Source organism: Lithobates pipiens, unplaced genomic scaffold (assembly GCF_037356315.1).
Source record: "Lithobates pipiens isolate NorthernLeopardFrog02 unplaced genomic scaffold, aLitPip1_a1.2 Scaffold_10, whole genome shotgun sequence".
In the NCBI taxonomy this organism is placed as follows: Eukaryota; Metazoa; Chordata; class Amphibia; order Anura; family Ranidae; genus Lithobates; species Lithobates pipiens.
Genome location: NW_027507686.1, coordinates 193,159,883 through 193,179,794, shown reverse-complemented (window position 1 = coordinate 193,179,794; position 19,912 = coordinate 193,159,883). Strand labels below are relative to the sequence as shown.

Here is a 19,912-nt window from a genome sequence, read left to right as displayed (position 1 = left end):
CCCGTCCCCCCACCCTATGTGAACGAGTATGGGGTACAATGTACACCTACCCATTCACCTGGAGGGAAAAGTGGTAATAAAAAAAAAAAAAAACACACAACACAGGTTTTTAAAGTAGTTTATTAGGCAGCTCCGGGGGTCTTCTTCCAACTTTGGGGGTCTTCTCGCTGGGCTCTTCCGCTATCTTCTGGTCTTTTGCCACTCTTGCTAGCGGAGCCCGGCTTTCTCGTTAGTCATCGCCGACCGGGGGTCTTCTTCTGTCTGTGGGGGTCTTCTTCCGACTTCTATGCGCTTTCTGCCCTCTTCTCCCGCTCTGCCGGGCTCCTCCTCTATCTTCTTCCAGCTCTTTTACTAGCATTGGCCCGGTCTTCTCGTTCGTCACCGCCGTCTTCTTCTTCCTTCTTTTCTTCCGATGTTGACACAACACTCTCTTCCCCTGTAATGTCGGGGACACGTTGCGCGGCGACTTATATAGGCATATGGGCAGGGTCACCAGATGATGTCACATGATGACCCCATCCCTAATGATGTCACGGTCCCGGGGATGCTGGGACTGTGACATCATAAGTGGTGGGGTCACCATGTGACATCACCTGGAGACCCCGCCCTTATGCCTATATAAGTCGCCGCACGTGTCCCCGGCATTACAGCCGGAGAGAGCGTTGTGTCAACATCGCAAGAAGAGAAGGACGAAGAAGGCGGCGGCGGCAACGACGAACGAGAAGACCGGGCCAACGCTAGTAAAAGAGCTAGAAGAAGATAGCGGAGGAGCGCGGCGAGAAGACCCCCAAAGTCAGAAGAGGACCCCCAGATCTGCCTAATAAACTACTTTAAAAACCTGTTTTTTTCTTGTGCACACTTTTCCCCCCAGGTGAATGGGTAGGGGTACGATGTACCCCATACTCATTCACATAGGGTGGGGAGCCAGGGGTCCCTTATTACAGGGGGCTCCCGGATTCCAATAAGCCCCCTGCCTGCAGACCCCAACAACGGCCAGGATTGTCCGGAAGAGGCCCTTGGTCTCATCAACATGGGGACAAGGTGCTTTGGGGTGGGGGGGCCGCAGGGCCCCCTTCCCCAAAGCACCCACCCCCCCATGTTGAGGGCACGTGGCCTGGTATGGTTCAGGAGGGGAGGTGCTCGCTCGTCCCCACCCAATTTCCTGAACAGCTGGGTTGCATGCTCAGATAAGGGTCTATGGAATTTGGGGGGACCCCCACGTCGTTTTTTCGGCGTAGGGGTTCCCCTTAAAATCCATACCAGGCGACGGGTCTAGCAAGGTGTCAATCTTGCCGATGGAGGCCGCAACATTGACTTCCTTCGCTAGTTCCATCAAACCTGAAGTCACGTTCAAAATGAACAGACTTCACTCCGCGTGTGGGCAAGTCCATTCATTTGAAAAGTCGGCGGACTAGCACACAGACGAGCGGATTGTCTGCCGGAAAGCCGAGTCCGGCGGACAATTTTGAGTCAAGTCTTCTTTCAAGGTCCGCCGGACTTTTGGGAAGAAAAAGTCCGCTGCAGCCCACACACGATCGAATTGTCTGGCGGACTCAAGTCCGCAGTTCTAAGTCCGCCGGATAGTCCGATCGTGTGTACGCGGCATCACTGACACTTTGCAGGAACCAGTGACACGAATACAGTGATCAGTGCTAAAAAAATATGCAAAGTCACTGAACTAATGACATTTTCTGGGAATGGGTTAAACATCTAGGGTGATCAAAGGGTTAACTATGTGCCTAGCCAGTAATTTTGTGTACTGTGCTAGGTACTTTTACTAAGGCAAGAGATTTGCAGGAACATAAAATCCATTCCTCATCCCTGGTCAGACCTGAGATCTACCTTGTTTACATGGGCAGACCTCAGTTCTGTGTGTATTACTAACAATCAACGGGTGCCGGCAGAAATTCACAGTAAAAGTGGCCCGCGGGTGGCACGCGGAAGTGCAAAATCACATATATATATATATATATATATATATATATATATACACACACACACACACACACACACACACACACACACACACATATACATACATATACACACATACATACACACACACACGTGATTCTGCCCAAGAGAGCCTCCCTGCTGTGCCATAACTGCTATGGGGCAAACGGCAAATGGTTAAGGAAAATGTGGAAAGGTTCATATATTGCAGAGATGTACCAAATTATTATTTTATTTTTCTCATTTTGCCCCCGCATACACTTTAAACAACAAAAAAAGCATAACAAAACTGGAAAAAAGTTAAATTAAGTTTTTATTAATGACAGTCTAAATCCAATATCTTAGCCAGTCTAAGATTTACACCCAACGGAGCACATTGTATTTACATGCAGTGGTACTTAATGTTACAAAAGAAGAGGACTTCTACATAAATTGATATACTTTAATAAATTCAAATTAAATAGAAGAAAAAAAAAAACATTATCAATTATCATTTCCCATCTGTCAGAACAACAGTTTACATTGGCAGCTTCTATAATATGTAAACACCCGAGTGTACATCAGATTTCACCTACACCACTGAATTAATAACAAATTTGACTAAATAACTCAAATTTGACACTAGTCTGTCATAAATAGTGCACATTTATACAGCCTCCTCAAAGTAGTAGCTATACTTGTGTGAGACAATGTGATTAAACCAAATAGACTTTTAATCTAGAGTTTATATACAAGGTATGATAAGCTTCCTTCAATTCTTAGTTCATTGCTTACACAGTACATTTAAAGGTGCAGTCCCCCAAATAGTGCATGTTTTAAAGGGTTTGTTCATTTTAATACTGTACTATCAAGGTCATGTGTTATTCAGTTAATAGAAGTCTGCTAAAATAACACCTTAGCCCTGTTTGTTGAGGTAACCAAGAGCCACTAAGCGTTACAATGACATTACTCTACTACAGGCTTAGGGCTTATAAAATAAAAACGTTAAGTATAATAAAAAAAAAGCTAGACTCATAATAAAATTAAGGCTGATATTTGCTTTAAAGGCATAGTTCATAAAGCACATTCATATCAGGGGAAATGCACCTTTAAAAAAAAGATATGAAAAATAATAACAAAAAAGCAATCCATTCCGTTACTAATGAACATTCATCTTTTGAAATATAAATTGCCTTATTTTTCTTTTTTTTTTTAATGTTAACCAAAACCATGTAATAGACTCTTAATGTGCATTTAACAAGTTTGTCAGTTCCATCTTTAAAGAAGTTCTTTACTGAAACAATTAATTTTTCTTTGGGTGGAAGTTGTGAAAATGATACTCTCTTTTCAAGCTTTGCCATTCAAATCTGGCTGAGATGTTCCTCTGCTGTGCTCCTCATAACCTCTGAGTATTGCATGATTCTCCATTGATGGAGGCTGGCACTTAATGGGACACTGTTGTCACCTAAAGAAAATTGAAAAACCTGCTTGCTGTTAAAAGAAGACGTTTAGTATTTACTTCAGTGCCACGTGTTGAAGAGTTTTGCAGTCTGAAGAATCTTCAGCATCAAACTCACCTCCATGTGAGTCTTCTGCCTGGATCTCTGCTGCGCACTATGGCTCCATCCACCATCGCCTATGTCACTACTCTGTTCTGTAGCAAAGTAGGGGATGGCGGATGGAACCACACTTCACAGCTGGGAACCATGAAGTGTTCCGGTTCCAAAAAAAAAAATTGGCAATAGTTGCTTTTCAACACTGGAGATAAAAGACACCTGCATCCCAGAAAAGAACATTTTTCGAAACAGCAATAAGGGGACTTTAAAGGTGCCATAATACACAGATCATAAAAATGTTTATTTATTATGCAACATAAAAAAATATGTAAATACAAACAAATATTAAAAACAAGCAAGGGATATTGAATATTGAAAGCAAGGAACCTTTGGTTTCCTCCTTGAAACCCCATCCCATAGTTTTTCCCATCAGTTTATTGAATAGAAGGGTACCATTGGGATCGTTCTAAGGTATACAGGCGGTCCCCGGGCTACAAACAAGATAGGATCTGTAGATTTGTTCTTAAGTTGAATCTATTTGTAAGTTGGAACAGGTACATTTTTTAAGTGCAACTCCAGCCAAAAAAAATATTTTTAAGCTTTTTGGATAGCATAGGGAAGGGTTAACACCCCTGTAATGTTTGTTTTGCTGTCTGTGCCCCTGTTCAGAAGAATTCACTGCACTGTGTCAATGACAATTGTATTTTGAAAATTTTAGGTTGTTCTGGAAACAAGCCTTGGTGATAAAGCATCAGTGGAGGTACCTTTTTACAGGAGTGAATTTCCCTTTCTAGGGGTAGATTTCCACTCCCTACCTGTTGTCTACCTCCGTTTCTAACTAACAGTCGTTTATAAGTTGGATGTTTATAACTAAGGGACCGCCTGTAATAGGTTTTTTCCCCTGTTTTGGAATATCTTTGCCTGGGGCGAATTTATCATCCTGTAGTAGATACACCCAACTTGTTTTTTCAATATACATGGCCTACTAGTATTGGTGGGGTCAGTTCCCTTTATGCACGAACCTCAGTGACACCTTGTGAAGGCTGTTCAATCAACCTTTTGAATATCAGTAGTAAGAGTTCCTTTGGTTTATCCTCCTTCACAATGTGGTCGGTTTTACATGTGATTGATGACACTGGTGATATTGTTTACTGAATTGTTGTTAAAGCCACCCTTTTTTGAAATCTATACTCTGTATAAATTACTTGGAAAAGATTTTTCATAATATATTGTGTTTATATATTGCATATATAATGCTTTATGGCTCCCGAAGAAGCCTCCTGGCGAAACATGCCGAGCGAAGAGCATTTGGCAACATAAAAATTTGTATTTAATATTCCTTGCTTGTTTTCAATTTTGTTTGTATTTACATATTATTATTATTGAAGTACAATAAACAAACATTTTTATGATCTGTGTGTTATGACACCTTATTGGTGTTTCTAAAAAATATTAAAAGTCTTAATTTACAGGGTGCAGTACTTTAACTTTCTTTAGGTGGCAAAAGAGTCTCTATAGGTAGAAAGAGTGAGGAAGAGACTGTCTGAGGAACGCATTAGATCTAGACAGTTAGGACTGCTAAGAAACATATAGTTTACAGATATTTCAGAAGGACCGTAACTGGTACAATTTTTTTTGCCTGATCTGGCTGCACAACATTTAGTTAATTTCATATACAAAACAATTTTAAAACAACTGATAGGCTAGCAAATATCAAGAAAACCGATTTTCCATCAGGATGGAAATTAATCTTTGGAAGAGAATCGTTAGTAAGAATTGTTAATATTTCGAACATTCAGGCAGTGGTGGGCAAAGCTGCTCTGACATTTCATTAAGGGTTAACTTTACTTTATTGGAAAAACATGTGTCTTATGCAACCCTACAGGGAAACAGTTTGTCTATTAGGGTCTATGATAGTGCAGTACCAAGTGGCCACATTGAATAGGAAGAGAACAGGGCTGGGGAAGGCCACGACTTGTGCCCACTGATCTAAGGTAAGTAAAAGGCAGTACATATAATAAATCACCTCCTTCCAAGAACCTTCACCCAAAATAAAATGAAGAGATTTGAGCAGCGATCTCTAAATATATTCACATCTCTGTGACTCTTGAACATATCTTAATATACATTCAAGCATACTCCAAAATAGGCTATTGGTATCCTATAAAATGTCAACATTCTACAAAGGTTGTGCACAGTCAGCTATTACTGCATCATTTTCTTGATACTCTGTATATAGGTATGGAGGCCTCTGAAGCCTCTTAGCCAACAAAGCACATTCTAAATCACCATTTTTGTAGTCACTTATCTATAATCCATATTATATATATATATATATATATATATATATATATATATATATATATATATATATATATATATATATATATATATATATATATATATATATATATATATATATTTTTTTTTTTTTTTCTTCAAACCCCACCATAGCTTCTATGTTTGGGAGTCTTGTATACATAAGGCACTGTCACAGAATTTTGATTTCCCGACACAGGGGTGGCCAAAATGCCCATACTTTCCCAGATCACCACTTCAAATGTACAAAAAAAGGTTTACAAATATGGCACAGGCATTTACAAAAATACAAACTGAAGTAATGTCTCCCCAAATTGTTACTTACAAAGGCCAATCACAAACACATCAGTGCCAGAGATCTATGATAAGTGTTTGTTCACACTGACCGGGCTACAACCGAAAACTGCAACTTTGCTGTTGTAACAGCCAGAGAGGTAATGCAAGTGAAGTTACAACAAACAGCAGACTAGATCAGAGTTTTTTTTAATGTTTAATAGAAAATGTATTTCATAAAAATATGGCTAGAAAACAGAGATCCTATTTAGGTCTTGGCAATCACAGCTCGGCCTCAAAGGTGTGAATAGACCCCAAAAGTGGATAGCTGCACCCATTCCAATTAATGAAGCTCTTCCAATATTGTTTTAATGCTACTTACCACCCAAGTTATCTAGTTTAATTAGGCTTGTTATCTATTTTATGGTAGATTTTGTGCAGTTATGAATACACGTTTTGGAGAGCAGAGATTCAAAAACATAGATCATATCGATTAAGGAGAACAAGGTCCAATAATGTAGAACTGGACCAATTCCAATAGCCAGGTTGCCAAAAAGGCCTGAAATAAATGCTTCTGGTCAGCAGATTAAAAAACTATCCTATTAGATTCTAAAAGGTTCCTATAATCTTCATGAATATATCTGCATTATGAAAAATATATTCCATCTTGTGTTACTTTTTTTTCAGTGCTGTACTTTTCCAAACCTTGAGCCATATAAGTATGCCATTCATTTTTGTACAGGACCTACTTACAGATCAGCACCATCTTTAAAAGATACCCATAAGAACCAAGCAGATTCCAGTATACATTGTTTTTTTGCATTGAGTTACAAAATCTTAATGACAACATAGATACAATTAAAGTGGTAGTAATCTCTTACAAGTGAAAATCAACTGACAAGCAGGGTTTTTAGAACAGAAGAGAGCCTAGTGGCCTCTTCTGTTACAAATGCCCCACCTGCCTGTCAGAAGGTAATGTTATCTGAGCCACACATGCGCAGCTCAGACCACATTTACGGCCCACTCTGCGTGCCGCAGCAATACCACTCCCGCAAGCGTGGGAGTGATGTCACCTGTGGCACGGACATTCAAGTGCCTGAAGATCATGAACACGAAAAGAAAACCGGGCGAAGATGGAAGCTGCTGAAGACCAAGGAGAGCTTTGTCAGCACCTGGAGGACTCCATCTGCAGCTAAGTCTATCATAATGTACTAGTATGCCATACATACTAGTACATTATGACCTAAGCCTTCACAAGGGACCATTTAAAAAAATAAAAATAAAGACTTTACTACCGCTTTAACTCTTTTAAGAGGGAGAATATGATTTAAAATCAAAACTCTACTGGCTTTAAAGGTTGAACAAGTTTCATTAAAGTGTACCTGTAGTCCTGGTAAATGTACGAAGCTGCCATCAACCTGCTGTAGTAGGCACCAGTCTATACTTTCAGTTTTGTTGTAAGCGTTCCCTAGGAGTCTGGAGAACTGGGAAGCTATAATACGCAAATACCAACCAGCTCCCATGGCCTAAATTTGGGCTGGCCTCTCCCACCTGACCGTTGGCTTATCTCGGAGACATCACTGGCAAACAATGAGGGGCAAGAGGTGGCATGGGATGAACCCTAACTCTTGACCTTCAGGAGATGGTCAATATTTGCATACAAGAGCTCCCAAAGTTTCAGGGCACTTGAAGCTCTCTGGAACTAATCTAGAGGCATCTGCTCCAGCATTGAAGTGGCAGCTTAGTTCACTCATTGGACTATAGATTTGCTATAAAGCACCCTACTTTGTCTTATTTGTTACATAAACTTATACTTCAACCTATCCACTCCCTGGTCATTTTTTTTATTATTAAATTGCAGTTTCATATATTACAGAGTATAGCTCTGCATATTCAAGTATTTATTAAGATCACAAAGTAATTTCAACTAACGACATAGTTAACTTAACATTTGGTAATAAGGTCAGGTCCCCCAAGATAACTCAGTTCTGTTTAAATGTAGATAAATATACTTTCTCTGCCTATGTATCCTAAAAAGTTTGTTTTAAAGCTAAAATACTATTTGCCAGCTAATTCAGACCCATCATCATACTAAAAACATTGAGATATCACAGCTGCAGACTTATTCAATAATATACTGGAATGTTCAATAATCCAGAGCAACCAGATTTCAATAAGTATAGTCAGTTCAGAGATGAATTGTGATTGGTTTAAGGGCACTCTGTAAGTTGAAAATCTGGTCCTGATCCAGGGGAAATGGGGTAGGGGTCAGAACCACTGGCTAAAAGTAATTTAGCTCGGAAAGCACCTTTAAAAGCAAAGTAACAGTGTACAGTTAATGTGATATTTACAGTAATTTAAATGAGGTTAAAGCAGACCTAGTCTGAAAATCTAAAACTTTGGCTGTCTAAAAGGTATTCATTAACAAAGTTTAATGTGTCAAAGCATATAGTATAAATGTATATTCAGCAATTAGTTCCTGATTAGAAGACACAGTGCACTTCCACTAGCAATGGTGCCTAGGCACCCTCTGTTTTTCTAGCCTTACAGAAGCCTATCAGGAATTCTACACCATCTGGGGCATATCCTGCCCACTCCTGTTTTTGATTACACGATTGGTGTTATCGGAACCCGAAGTCCAGAAGCAGAGAATTCTGCCTGGAGATAGCTGGCATCTCTCCTAATATGATGATCACCTCACAGCCACACAGCACTGTGATATGGATAACAAAGTGAGCCTAGGCTAAAGAGCAGCTGCATTATATCATTCACTACTTGTCTGACGCTTATCTAAACCCAAGAACAAACATTTAATACATTGCAGTTTACAGTTTCTAGATTTGGTGGCTGCATTTCCTTTTTTGTTTTGCATTCTAAAAACATTTTTCGGCAAGTACAGAAAATACCATTGATCTTGCCAGAAATGTAGTATCGTTTTTTACGTCCTATGAGTAAAAAAAAAAAAAAAGATTTTCCTTCTATAAACGACTATTAAAGAGGAAGTAAACCCTGACGGGTTTACTTCCTCTTTCATTCCCTGCAAAGGTAAAGCATAATGGACTACTATGCATCGCATAGTAATCCATTATGTGTCACTTACCTGACACAGGAGCCAGCGAAGTCACCGCTGTCCCCTGTAGTTCCGAGCGTCCATCTTCTTGGTGGGTCTCGCTGCTCCGGCGCTGTGATTCGCCGGAGCAGCGATGACGTCACTCCCGTGCATGTGCACGGGAGCCGACACTCGCGGCATATCGCAGCGATCTGCGGCTTACCCAGTGCGCCTGCACGCCGCTGTCTATGGCGCATGCGCCATAGACAGCGGTGGCTGTCTTCAGGTAAATATCTCCTAAACCGTATCTTGGACCTACAGGTAAGCCTTAATCTAGGCTTACCTGTAGGTCAAAGTGGTTTGTAAGGGTTTACAACCACTTTAATATGCCATGTAATGGAGATGAAGAGAGGAAGACATGTTTCGAAGTCCAGCCTTTGTGACAACCATGGCTCCTTCATAAATACAGTGAGTTAGCACAACCATCACATCTAAGAACTGATAAGCTGATATACATGAAATGATTGTTTTGGAGTTTAGATGCTTTATGAGTAAGGCTGTCTGAGTCTAGGTCCCCTCTAAGCTTTACATGTTTTATGCATTTGGATGTAGATGAAGTTCTTGATCCACATGTCAACCATTTGTGGTTAGCTGTTGGCAAAAACAAAACAAAACAATAAATAGACGGACTGTTTAAAAGATGGTTGGCTGACCAAGTTGAAAACAAATCAAGACAAAAAAAAAAAAAAAAAGTAATGTGTGTAATGTTCAGAGTATAGCAAATGAGGTTATACACAGCTATATATACTATTCCAAAATATAAGAAGCCCTTGTAACATTTGTCTGACATTCCAGCAGCAACTGAAATGATATGAAGTGTATGTACGTTCCACAGGCCTAAAAATGTAAAAAAGAAAATTCTTAAACCGATGTAAGGTGAACAGGTTTGATATGACCTGTCATTTCGCAGTCACTACATTCAGCAACTACAGAGTCTATTTTCTTATGTTGCATTGTGTATGGTTTAGATTTGTGTCTGAATGATTTTTCTGGTCTCTTTAGAAGAAAAATATGAGTGCATTACTTCTTGGCCTTGTTGCAGTTGTTTATACTGTTGTTAAATAAACCCATAATTTCAAGCACTGCTTGTCTGATGTGCTGTCCAAAGCGATGTGAATCCTAAGGAAAAAAAAAAAGTATGTATTTTAATTGCCACAGTATTCTGTTATTGTTTTAATTAGAGATCATACAGTAATCATTCGAAAGCCCAGGTTCACCTCGACAGCGGAATGAAATTGTGCGAGTTCAGGTGAACTCGCGCAATTTCATTCCCGCATGTCAGCCCTGACTTTGGGGGCAATTTCAGAGACACCTGTGTGGGTTGCTGCACAGATGTCTATGGAAATCGCACCCCGAAGTCGCCAAAAGTAGTACAGAACCTACTTTTGGGAATTAGTGCAGCGCCGCACCGATTCCGATGATGCCATTGCCAGCAATTGCCATCTACATGTCAAATAGCATGCCAAATCGCTCCAATGCTAACCTAGGCTAAAAGAAATTTCAAATGCAGTGGATTTATTCACATAGCATTAGCCATTTTAGTGCTTAAAGCAATATTAAAGTGATTGTAAAGTCTCATTAAAAACAAAAAAACAAAAAACATACATGTCATTCTTACCTGCTCTGTTGTAGTTGGTTTTGCACAGGGCAGTCTGGATCCTCCTCTATACGGGTCCCTCTTCGCTGCTCCTGGCCTCTCTCTCCTGTTGAGTGCCCCCACAGCAAGCAGCTTGCAGTAAGGGCACCCGAGCCAACCTGCAGCTCCGTGTATCCATTCAGACACCCCCTCTCTCTACTGATTGCCTAACTGACTGATTGACAGAAGCTGCTGAAGGTGCCAATGACGCCGCTGCTGTGTCTCAGCCAAAGAGGAGGGAGAGTCCCGGATTGGCCGAGGGACTTGTGGACATCGCCAGATAGAGATTGGGCTCGGGTAAGTATTAGGGGGGCTGGAGGCGGCTGCTACACACATAGAATGCATTAAGATAAAAAAACGTTCTGCCTTTACAACCCTTTTAACCATTTGCCTACTAGGCACTTACATCCCCTTCCTGCCCAAGGCCATTTTTTCAGCTTTCAGCGCCGCCTGTACCCAAATACATTTTTTTCATTTTCTTCACACAAATAGAGCTTTCTTTTGGTAGTATTTAAATCACTGCTGTGTTTTTTATTTTTTACAAAAAAAAAAAAAAAAAGACCAAAAATGTAGAAAAAAAAATGTTTTTCACTTTTTTTTCTGTCAGTAAATTTTGAGCTGCCTAATAAAATACTTTAAAAAGCTGTGTAGTGTGTTTTATTTTTGACACATTTTTTCCAGGTGAATGGGTAGGGGTATGATGTACCCCATACTCATTCACATAGGGTGGGGGTCCGGGATCTGGGGGCCCCCAAATTCTGATAAGCCCCCTGCCCGCAGACCCCGACAACCAATGGCCAGGGTTGTCGGGAAGAGACCCTTGTCCTCATCAACATGGGGACAAGGTGCTTTTGGGTGGGGGGGGGGGGCACACTTACCCCCCCCCCCCCATGTTGAGGGCATGCGGCCTGGTACAGTTCAGGGGGGGGGCTGCATGCTCGGATAAGGGTTTGGTATGGATTTTGGGGGACCCCCACACCATTTCTCCAGCGAAGGGGTTCCCTTTAAAATCCATACCAGACCGAAGGGCCTGGTATTGTCTGAGGGGGGAACTCCACACCAATTTTTTTTCCTTCATTTTGGCGGGGTTCCCCTTCATCCTCAGCACACAAGTCGCACCACAAGTTGGATCATCATGATCCGACTTGTGGTTCGACTTCTATTCAAATAAATGGGTTCCCATAGGGCAGCGGCAGAGAAACGCAGCTAAAAGCTAGCGCTGCTAAACGAGCATTAATGGCAATGCAAAATGCTGATAAAATTGTGTTTTTAAAGCAGCGTTTTCCTGCCAGCAATCCAACGTTCAAAACGGCTGTTTATGAGCTCCAGAGTGCATGGAGAGGTTTTAATCCTTCCTTCTTCTATAAAAAAAAAATAATAATTCTTGTTGCACTTATATTCACATTGTAACAAAAAACAAGGTCAGACACCACACTTGCACGTCTGTGTTTGACTTTCCAACCACAAGTCACTGTAAATCATTTATAGACTGTCACACGGTTATTTAGTTCCTTTTGCATTATTCTACCTTAAAGTGGTTGTAAAGAAAAAAGGTTTAATACTTTCAATGCATTAGGCTAAAAAAACCTTCAGCGTGCAGCTCCCCCCCCCCCCCCCGGCCCCCCTTATATTTAGGTGAGCCAGATCTCAATCCAGCACCGTGCCTGAGAGCAGCGGCTCTCTCCACTCTCTTTCTCCTCACAGGGCAGATTGATAGCAGTGGAAACCATTGGCTCCTGCTGCTGTCAATCAAATCCTGCGAGGAGGGAGCAGGGGGTGGGGCAGAACTGCTCTGTATGTGTCAATGGACGGAGACAGCGTGGCTCAGGATAGAGTCCACAGGTGTGCCACTATAGGAAGCGGATTCCTATGGTGGCAGAAGCCAAAAGCGCCAGCGATGGACTCGAAAACAGGAGGATCAGGGATGTTCTGTGCAAAATGATTGCACAGAGCAGGTAAGTATACCATGTTTGTTAATTAAAATAAAAAAATTAGGTTTAGAACCATTTTAATATAGAGCTACGACCTTCTGTTTGTGCAGTCGAAACATTGACAATAAAATGCTGTTGCTTTGACTTTTTTCCGTTGTAAGACTTGTGAGTGCCTCTTTACCTTTTTGGATTTGTATAGTTATCCCTTACTTATCTTTACACATATTGAGCATGGTGGCTACCTTGAGGATATATAGATCTTAAAAACCTTGTTTTTCTTTATAGTATGTAGAGTAATTATATATTATGTGTTTTATATAGTACAGAAGCAAGTATTGCTTTCTGCTGGTCTTCCTCATCTAAAGTTGGCTTTCGCTGGCATATACTTGGTTTTCTTTTTTGTTCAGCCAGATTTCTGCATCCACACAAATGAGATGGAGGGCAGAATCCCCCAGCCAGGACCTTGTATTCTGACACTGATCAGCTGATTAGTTGCAGTCACTGACTGATGGAACATTTTCCATTATGTCCCTTCAACAGAAGCTAATTAAACATTCGACTTCTGTCAAGTAGGGGAGTCCACACACTGATCAAGATTTGGCCAGTCCAGCAGTGCATGGCTAGCGTTACTCTTGAGATCATCCAAATGAAAGTAACAGACTTTGCGCAGTCACTTATGGTGCTTAACACCCACAATGCACATAGTATTCAGATAAAATGTAATCTTTGCCTAGGTTGATGGAAATTTGGAACTTGACGAACATTATTCACAGATTTTCCAAAACTAGAATGTAACCTGGTAATGTTGACAAATGCCCTATTAATTTACGAAAAGTGTAATTTTTGTCATTTGAAAGTTCCTCCTTACCATGGTGCAACTGCATCTAAGAGATGTGGTTGAACCACAGTTGTGGTGTGATCCCATTCACTTCTATGGGTTGTGGTGGCAGGCGATGGTATTGCATACTGACCACAACATGATCTTTTATTTTTGCCACTGTGAAGCACAGTTTTTCAACTTCAACAATGTGTATGAGGCCAGACAGGCCACTGCCTGGCTCCGACAGGCAGCTGAGCAGTGGCAACTGGTGCTCAATATTTTCGGAGGATAGCGGCAAACCAACCCCACCCCCTCCCTCCCCAGGCAAAAGGCATGGGGGGGGGGGGGGGGAAGGGTAGAGAGGCTGTCAGCCCCCTCTCCCCCCACGAGAGAGATGGAAATGAAGCAACCAGGCTGCAGCCAACACTGTAATGAGTTCCCACACCTCAATGTATAACTTACCACTCTAGTGCAGCACTGCTTAATTTCGCAAAAAAATTTAACTTATAATTAGTGCCCAACACAATATGTCAAAAACACCATGTGGTCTCATGAAATACAGTCCATGAACAATATAAGAGTCCGAAATATTCCCGTGCTCCACCATGATTCACTCCAAAATCCACTCCTTTGTGTCACACGTGTTTTGCCCATCGTGCACACTATGCTCCTACCTCCAAATGTTGACCTATAAATCCAATAGGTCACTCACAGCCTTACCCTTGAACATCGCTTTCCTTCTCTCCACTCTCTGGGTGATCAGTTGTCTCCAACACCCTCTAATATCTTCTTAGGTAAACTTGCAGCCTTTTCCCCTTTAAAGGGTAATAGCTCATATGCCTTGTACACACGGTCGGAAATTCCGGGAAAAGTCCGATCGGATTAGGTTGTCGGAAAATCTGATTGTGTGTGGGCTTTAGCTGGTTTTTACCGTTGGAATTTTTGACGGAAAAAAATTTGAGAGCAGGACCTAAAATTTTCAGGCAACAAAATCCGATCAGACTTTTTCTGATTGTGTGTATAGAATTCCGACGCACAAAGTGCCACGCATGCTCACAATAAATTTGGGGACAAAAGCTATTGGCTGCTGGCCTCTACGTAGTCCCATCGTACAATTTGTGCGTCATCTCGTTCAGAAACAATCGGATTTTCCGACAACTTTGCGTGACCGTGTGTATGCAACACAAGTTTCGGACAAAATCCGTCAGAAAGAATCCGACAGATTATGTGGTCGGAATGTCTGACCATGTGTACAGAGCATAACTCACCTTCCTCTAAATCCATTAAGACATTTGCTGTCCGATGAAGGAGTTTCCATTGCAGCTCATTTCCAGTTATCCATGCTTGCTGACATAAGCAGGTTGTCAGAACTTGTAATTTTATGTATGTTGGCGACACTGCTTCTTCAAACAAGAACTAAAGCTGGTAACTTCGTTTTCGAGAATCATCTAGGACAGCACTTGAGACTGAGAGGTTTCCCCAATTGGTAGCTGGGCAGGTGCCTTATTTCACAAGATCACATGGTGTGCAATATGATTATTATATAATGTATGTGTGAAGCACCAATTGCATTCAATTTCCAGCATGCAGGTGATTTTTTTTATGTAATAATTTTTGATGTAGTGTGTTGTGCATTACTAAGAAGTTACATTTGAGTTAGGTAGTGCTGCACTAGAGTAGTAAGGTATAATTTTATGTTAAGGACTAAGGTTTAACCATGGCTCACTGACATCTTGCAGGGTGAATGAGAATTTTAAAGAAAACTGGAAGTTTCTGTGTATTTGTACATGTTTCTGGGCTTGGAGAATATAGTTAGAGGTTTTCCCTGTAGCGTCACCTGCTGGTGAAAACTTGTACTGCATCCAAATACTAAGGTTCTCTGTGAGTCCTATCCCAATCAGATAGGAACCCGCTCAATCCTAGGGAATCCTAGATAGGGAAGTTTTAGTTTTTTTTCTGAAAGTTGCCTCATGTTTTTTTTTTTTTTTTTTTTTTTACAAAAAACAGAAGTTGGGGGACCTCTGGCTTTCAAAACCAATCATTACTTAATGGCACCTTTAATCAGAATGACATTGATCACTTCAACGATAAGTCCGTAGCAATACACATCCAAATCTGAAGAAGGGTTTCCACAGCTACTAGCCATAAAGGAAGCAAGAATATATTATACTTACTGTCTCTGGACTGGAGAATTTGCTTGATATGTGGAAGTTGATCAGGTTTTCACCAACAATGATATAGGAGACACCGTACCCATCATCAGCAACCTGCAAATGCAACAAACTGTTAGCAGGATCTTTTCAGCAATATACTATACCCCAATGAATGATTTTTTTCTGTTCAATTCATTATGTATATTTATACTCATATTTTCTTACAGACACATGTATTTCCTGAAGAAGCTCATTTAGAGCGAAACTAGTAGAAATACGTCGCCACCTGTAGCAGTTTATACATTGTTAAATGATTTTATTACTTGAATAAACTTTGTCTGTATTTTATTCTGGTTCAAATATTTTGTTACCAATGTCTTTACATGTACCCTAATAGTCCGTTAGCTCGCTTTTGCCTTCGGTAAGCCCGGTGTGGGAACCAGGCCTCCTGACCTATATTCCTTATAATTTTGGATGATGGTACATTTCAACAATTTATCTAGCTAATCGAATTGACAAGGCTTTTATTTTATTGTTTTTTGTGTATACCCCAATGAAGACTAAAAAAATATTTTTTTAGATATTCTTTCAGGACAACCTGCTTGTTTAATATGGTAGGATCACCATACAATAGCTCTTTGGAGTTTTTGATCACAACAATTACACTGCAAATTAAACGAACAGTCAAGTCTACTTACAGGTCCAAAGCCACCGCCACTTGAAACATTTTCTGGGTACTTCTCCAACTGGAAAAGCTCAACCTGCTGCTGTGGTGTCTGGCTGGTAGACAATCTCCATGGCTCCGACAGGACCTGTGAGAATTAAATGTTGACATTAGTATCATCCTAGTAACCATATAATGACTGCTAAATGATTCAAATGACAGTATCTGAATCTTAAGTTAAACATGTTGCTAATTCAAATAAAAATACAATAGGGGTTTCTCTTCCAGTAATTCACAGAAGATGCGGCTCAGTTTTCAGTTCCAGCTGTTACATTTTGGCATGGAACTGGTAGCTTTAGGTAAAGAAGTTTCAGACACTAGGTTTGCCGACATAAGGGTTAGTTTAGGTGTTAAAGCCCATTTGAAGTATCTGTGAAAATCACTGAGAGCAGGCAGTGAAATGGTAAGTGCTACAAGGGTTACCGTTGGCCTTTGTATGAGGCTGGGTTCACACTAGAGCATGGAGCGGCCGGTGCATCTCACCGGTTCTGGTTCCGATTTCAGCACAAAATTTTGGCTGAATTCGGACCTGAAATGGAACAAAAGACGGACAGGACTAGGGATGCAACTAACGATTATTTTCATAATCGATTAGTTGGCCAATTATTGTTTTGATTAATCGGGTAATAACCTTTAAAAAAAAAAAAGTGGGTCAAATTGATGTTCATTTTCAACCACAGAGATGGGAAAATTTTGAAATAGAAAACTTCTTAGTCAAAGGAATTTTCAGACAATGTATGTGGTTTTCGTTCAGAAATTACATTCAATTTTAAAAACAGAATGTTAAAAACAAGTGAAAATTTCAAACAAAATTCTTTCATTCAGCAAATGTACAAAGATTTTTCGTCTGAAAACTGATCCGTGTGGCCGGCATAAGGCTCGGTACACACCTATGCAGTTTGCTTGTGATCTGTTTCTGCAGTGCTTTTTGCTGTACGTTTGGATTTTTGTGCACGTGATTTTACTGCAATTTGCATTTTTGCCTTTTTTTTGGGCAGATTAAAAAACACAAATTGCTGCAAAAACGCATTACATGCTTTTCTGCAGCTTCTCCATTGAAGTATATTGAACCAAAGAAGCAACATTTTGCATTAAAAGTCCCTGACCCTTTCAGATGTGAACGTGTCCCATAAGAAACCATGTAAATGAACTGTAGTGCATTTGTGCAAAAAGCACATAGATGTAAACCAGGTCTAAGACTTTTACTAACATAATGGGGTTAAAAAAACTAAAATTATCCCTTTATAATAGAAAAAAAATCAAAAATCAGATAATCACTACTGTAAGGGGTTCATTTTTTTTACTGTAGAACAGTGAAAGTAATATTTACAGTAGCGATTTGCTCTTTTTGTACTATAAAGGGTTCATTTGAGGTTTTTTTAACCCCATTATGTTACTGGCCGATTAATCGATTATGAAAATAGTCATCGATTAGTTGTGGATTAATCGATTCGTTGTTTCAGCCCTAGACAGGACTCATGTGCAATTTGCACCCGAGCCGCCCGGGAGAGGAGTGAACCAGATCCATAGAGAGCCGATCACAATCTCCTGCAGGGAAACCGCATCCAATTCGCAATAGTGTGAACCCAGCCTGAAAGTTATAAGTTACAGCATCCCATGTAACGTGTACATCTCATGTAGCCTGCAGCTGAGCACTGCTTCTGTATCACAGTGGTGGTCGGATTGTTCACCAACAAAACCATGGAATTTTGTCAGAAAGGGCATGGGCCCAAACTTGGCTTTCATACACACGGCACACGATTGTTGGCCAACAAATAGGAACGTAGCCGTTTTTCAGCTTTTTAGCGCCACCCTTTGGGCTCCTTCTGCTAATTTTGTGTCAGTAGAAGTTTGGTGAGTGTTGATTCACACTTTTCTTTTCGCGTTTTTCATTTAGCGCTTTTCAGTTTGTGTTCTTCATTTTGTGCTTTTCAGTTTGTTTGTGAATGGACGTTCGTCAACCAAACATGTTGCGGAATCGGAGGAGATAACGTGTTATTTATTATTGGCCTTGTAGATTTTTTTGTTTGAATAATGATTTCATTTGTTATATTTTTATATTTTTGGATGCACAGAATGTACTTGTTGGTTAAGTTCTATTGGCAGATAGCATGTCTAATTGTATTTGTTTTATTTTTTAATGCACAATAAAAAAAAAATTGGAGAATAATAATTGGCTATGTGTTTTACTTCAAATGACAGTTTGGGAGTAGGCAGTTACATTTTAAAGAATACAATGTAAAATTAACAAGGGACACCAACATACAGTGGTGTGAAAAAGTGTTTGCCCCCTTCCTCATTTCCTGTTCCTTTGCATGTTTGTCACACTTAAGTGTTTCGGAACATCAAACCAATTTAAACAATAGTCAAGGACAACACAAGTAAACACAAAATGCAATTTGTAAATGAAGGTGTTTATTATTAAAGGTGAAAAAAAATCCAAACCATCATGGCCCTGTGTGAAAAAGTGATTGCCCCCTAAACCTAATAACTGGTTGGGCCACCCTTAGCAGCAACAACTGCAACCAAGCGTTTGCGATAACGTGCAATGAGGCTTTTACAGCGTCCTGGAGGAATTTTGGCCCACTCATCTTTGCAGAATTGTCCTAATTCAGTTACATTAGAGGGTTTTCGAGCATGAACGGCCTTTTTAAGGTCATACCACAACATCTCAATAGGATTCAGGTCAGGAATTTGGCTAGGCCACTCCAAAGTCTTCATTTTGTTTTTCTTCAGCCATTCGGTGGTGGACTTGCTGGTGTATTTAGGATCATTGTCCTGCTGCAGAACCCAAGTTCATTTCAGCTTGAGTACACGAACAGATGGTCGGACATTCTCCTTCAGGATCTCTTGGTAGACAGCAGAATTCATAGTTCCTTTTATCACGGCAAGTCTTCCAGGTCCTGAAGCAGCAAAACAGCCCCAGACCATCACACTACCACCACCATATTTTACTGTTGGTATAATGTTCTTTTTATGAAATGCAGTGTTCCTTCTACGCCAGATATACTTGGACACACACCTTCCAAAGAGTTCCACTTTTGTCTCATCGGTCCACAGAATGTTGTCCCAAAAGTCTTGGGGATCATCAAGATGTGTTGTGGAGAAATTGAGACGAGCTTTGATGTTCTTTTTGCTCAGCAGTGGTTTTCTCCTTGGAACTCTGCCATGCAGGCCATTTTTGCCCAGTCTTTTCCTGATGGTGGAGGCATGAACGCTGACCTTAACTGAGGCAAGTGAGGCCTGCAGTTCCTTGGACGTTGTTGTGGGGTCTTTTGTGACCTCTTGGATGAGTCGTCGCTGCGCTCTTGGGGTAATTTTGGGCGGCCGGCCACTCCTGGGAAGGTTCACCACTGTTCCATGTCTTCGCCATTTGTGGATAATGGCTCTCACTGTGGTTCGCTGGATTCCCAAAGCTTTGGAAATGGCTTTATAACCCTTTCCAGACTGATAGATCTC

At 40.7% G+C, this 19,912-nt stretch overlaps 1 protein-coding gene across 3 annotated transcripts in view; it reads right to left on the bottom strand.

The window, feature by feature from the left end:
• Positions 1-2,248: 2,248 nt before the first annotated feature.
• CPT1A (carnitine palmitoyltransferase 1A) overlaps positions 2,249-19,912 on the bottom strand; it is a 112,892-nt gene continuing 95,228 nt past the window's right edge. For all 3 annotated transcript variants that reach the window (XM_077460794.1, XM_077460796.1, XM_077460795.1), the window contains exons 17-19: positions 16,428-16,541; positions 15,751-15,843; positions 2,249-10,308 (exon numbers count right to left, since the gene is read on the bottom strand). In XM_077460794.1, the coding sequence (XP_077316920.1) occupies positions 10,210-10,308; positions 15,751-15,843; positions 16,428-16,541 (306 nt within the window). In that variant the 3' untranslated portion in view covers positions 2,249-10,209. The remainder of the gene's footprint in view (positions 10,309-15,750; positions 15,844-16,427; positions 16,542-19,912) is intronic.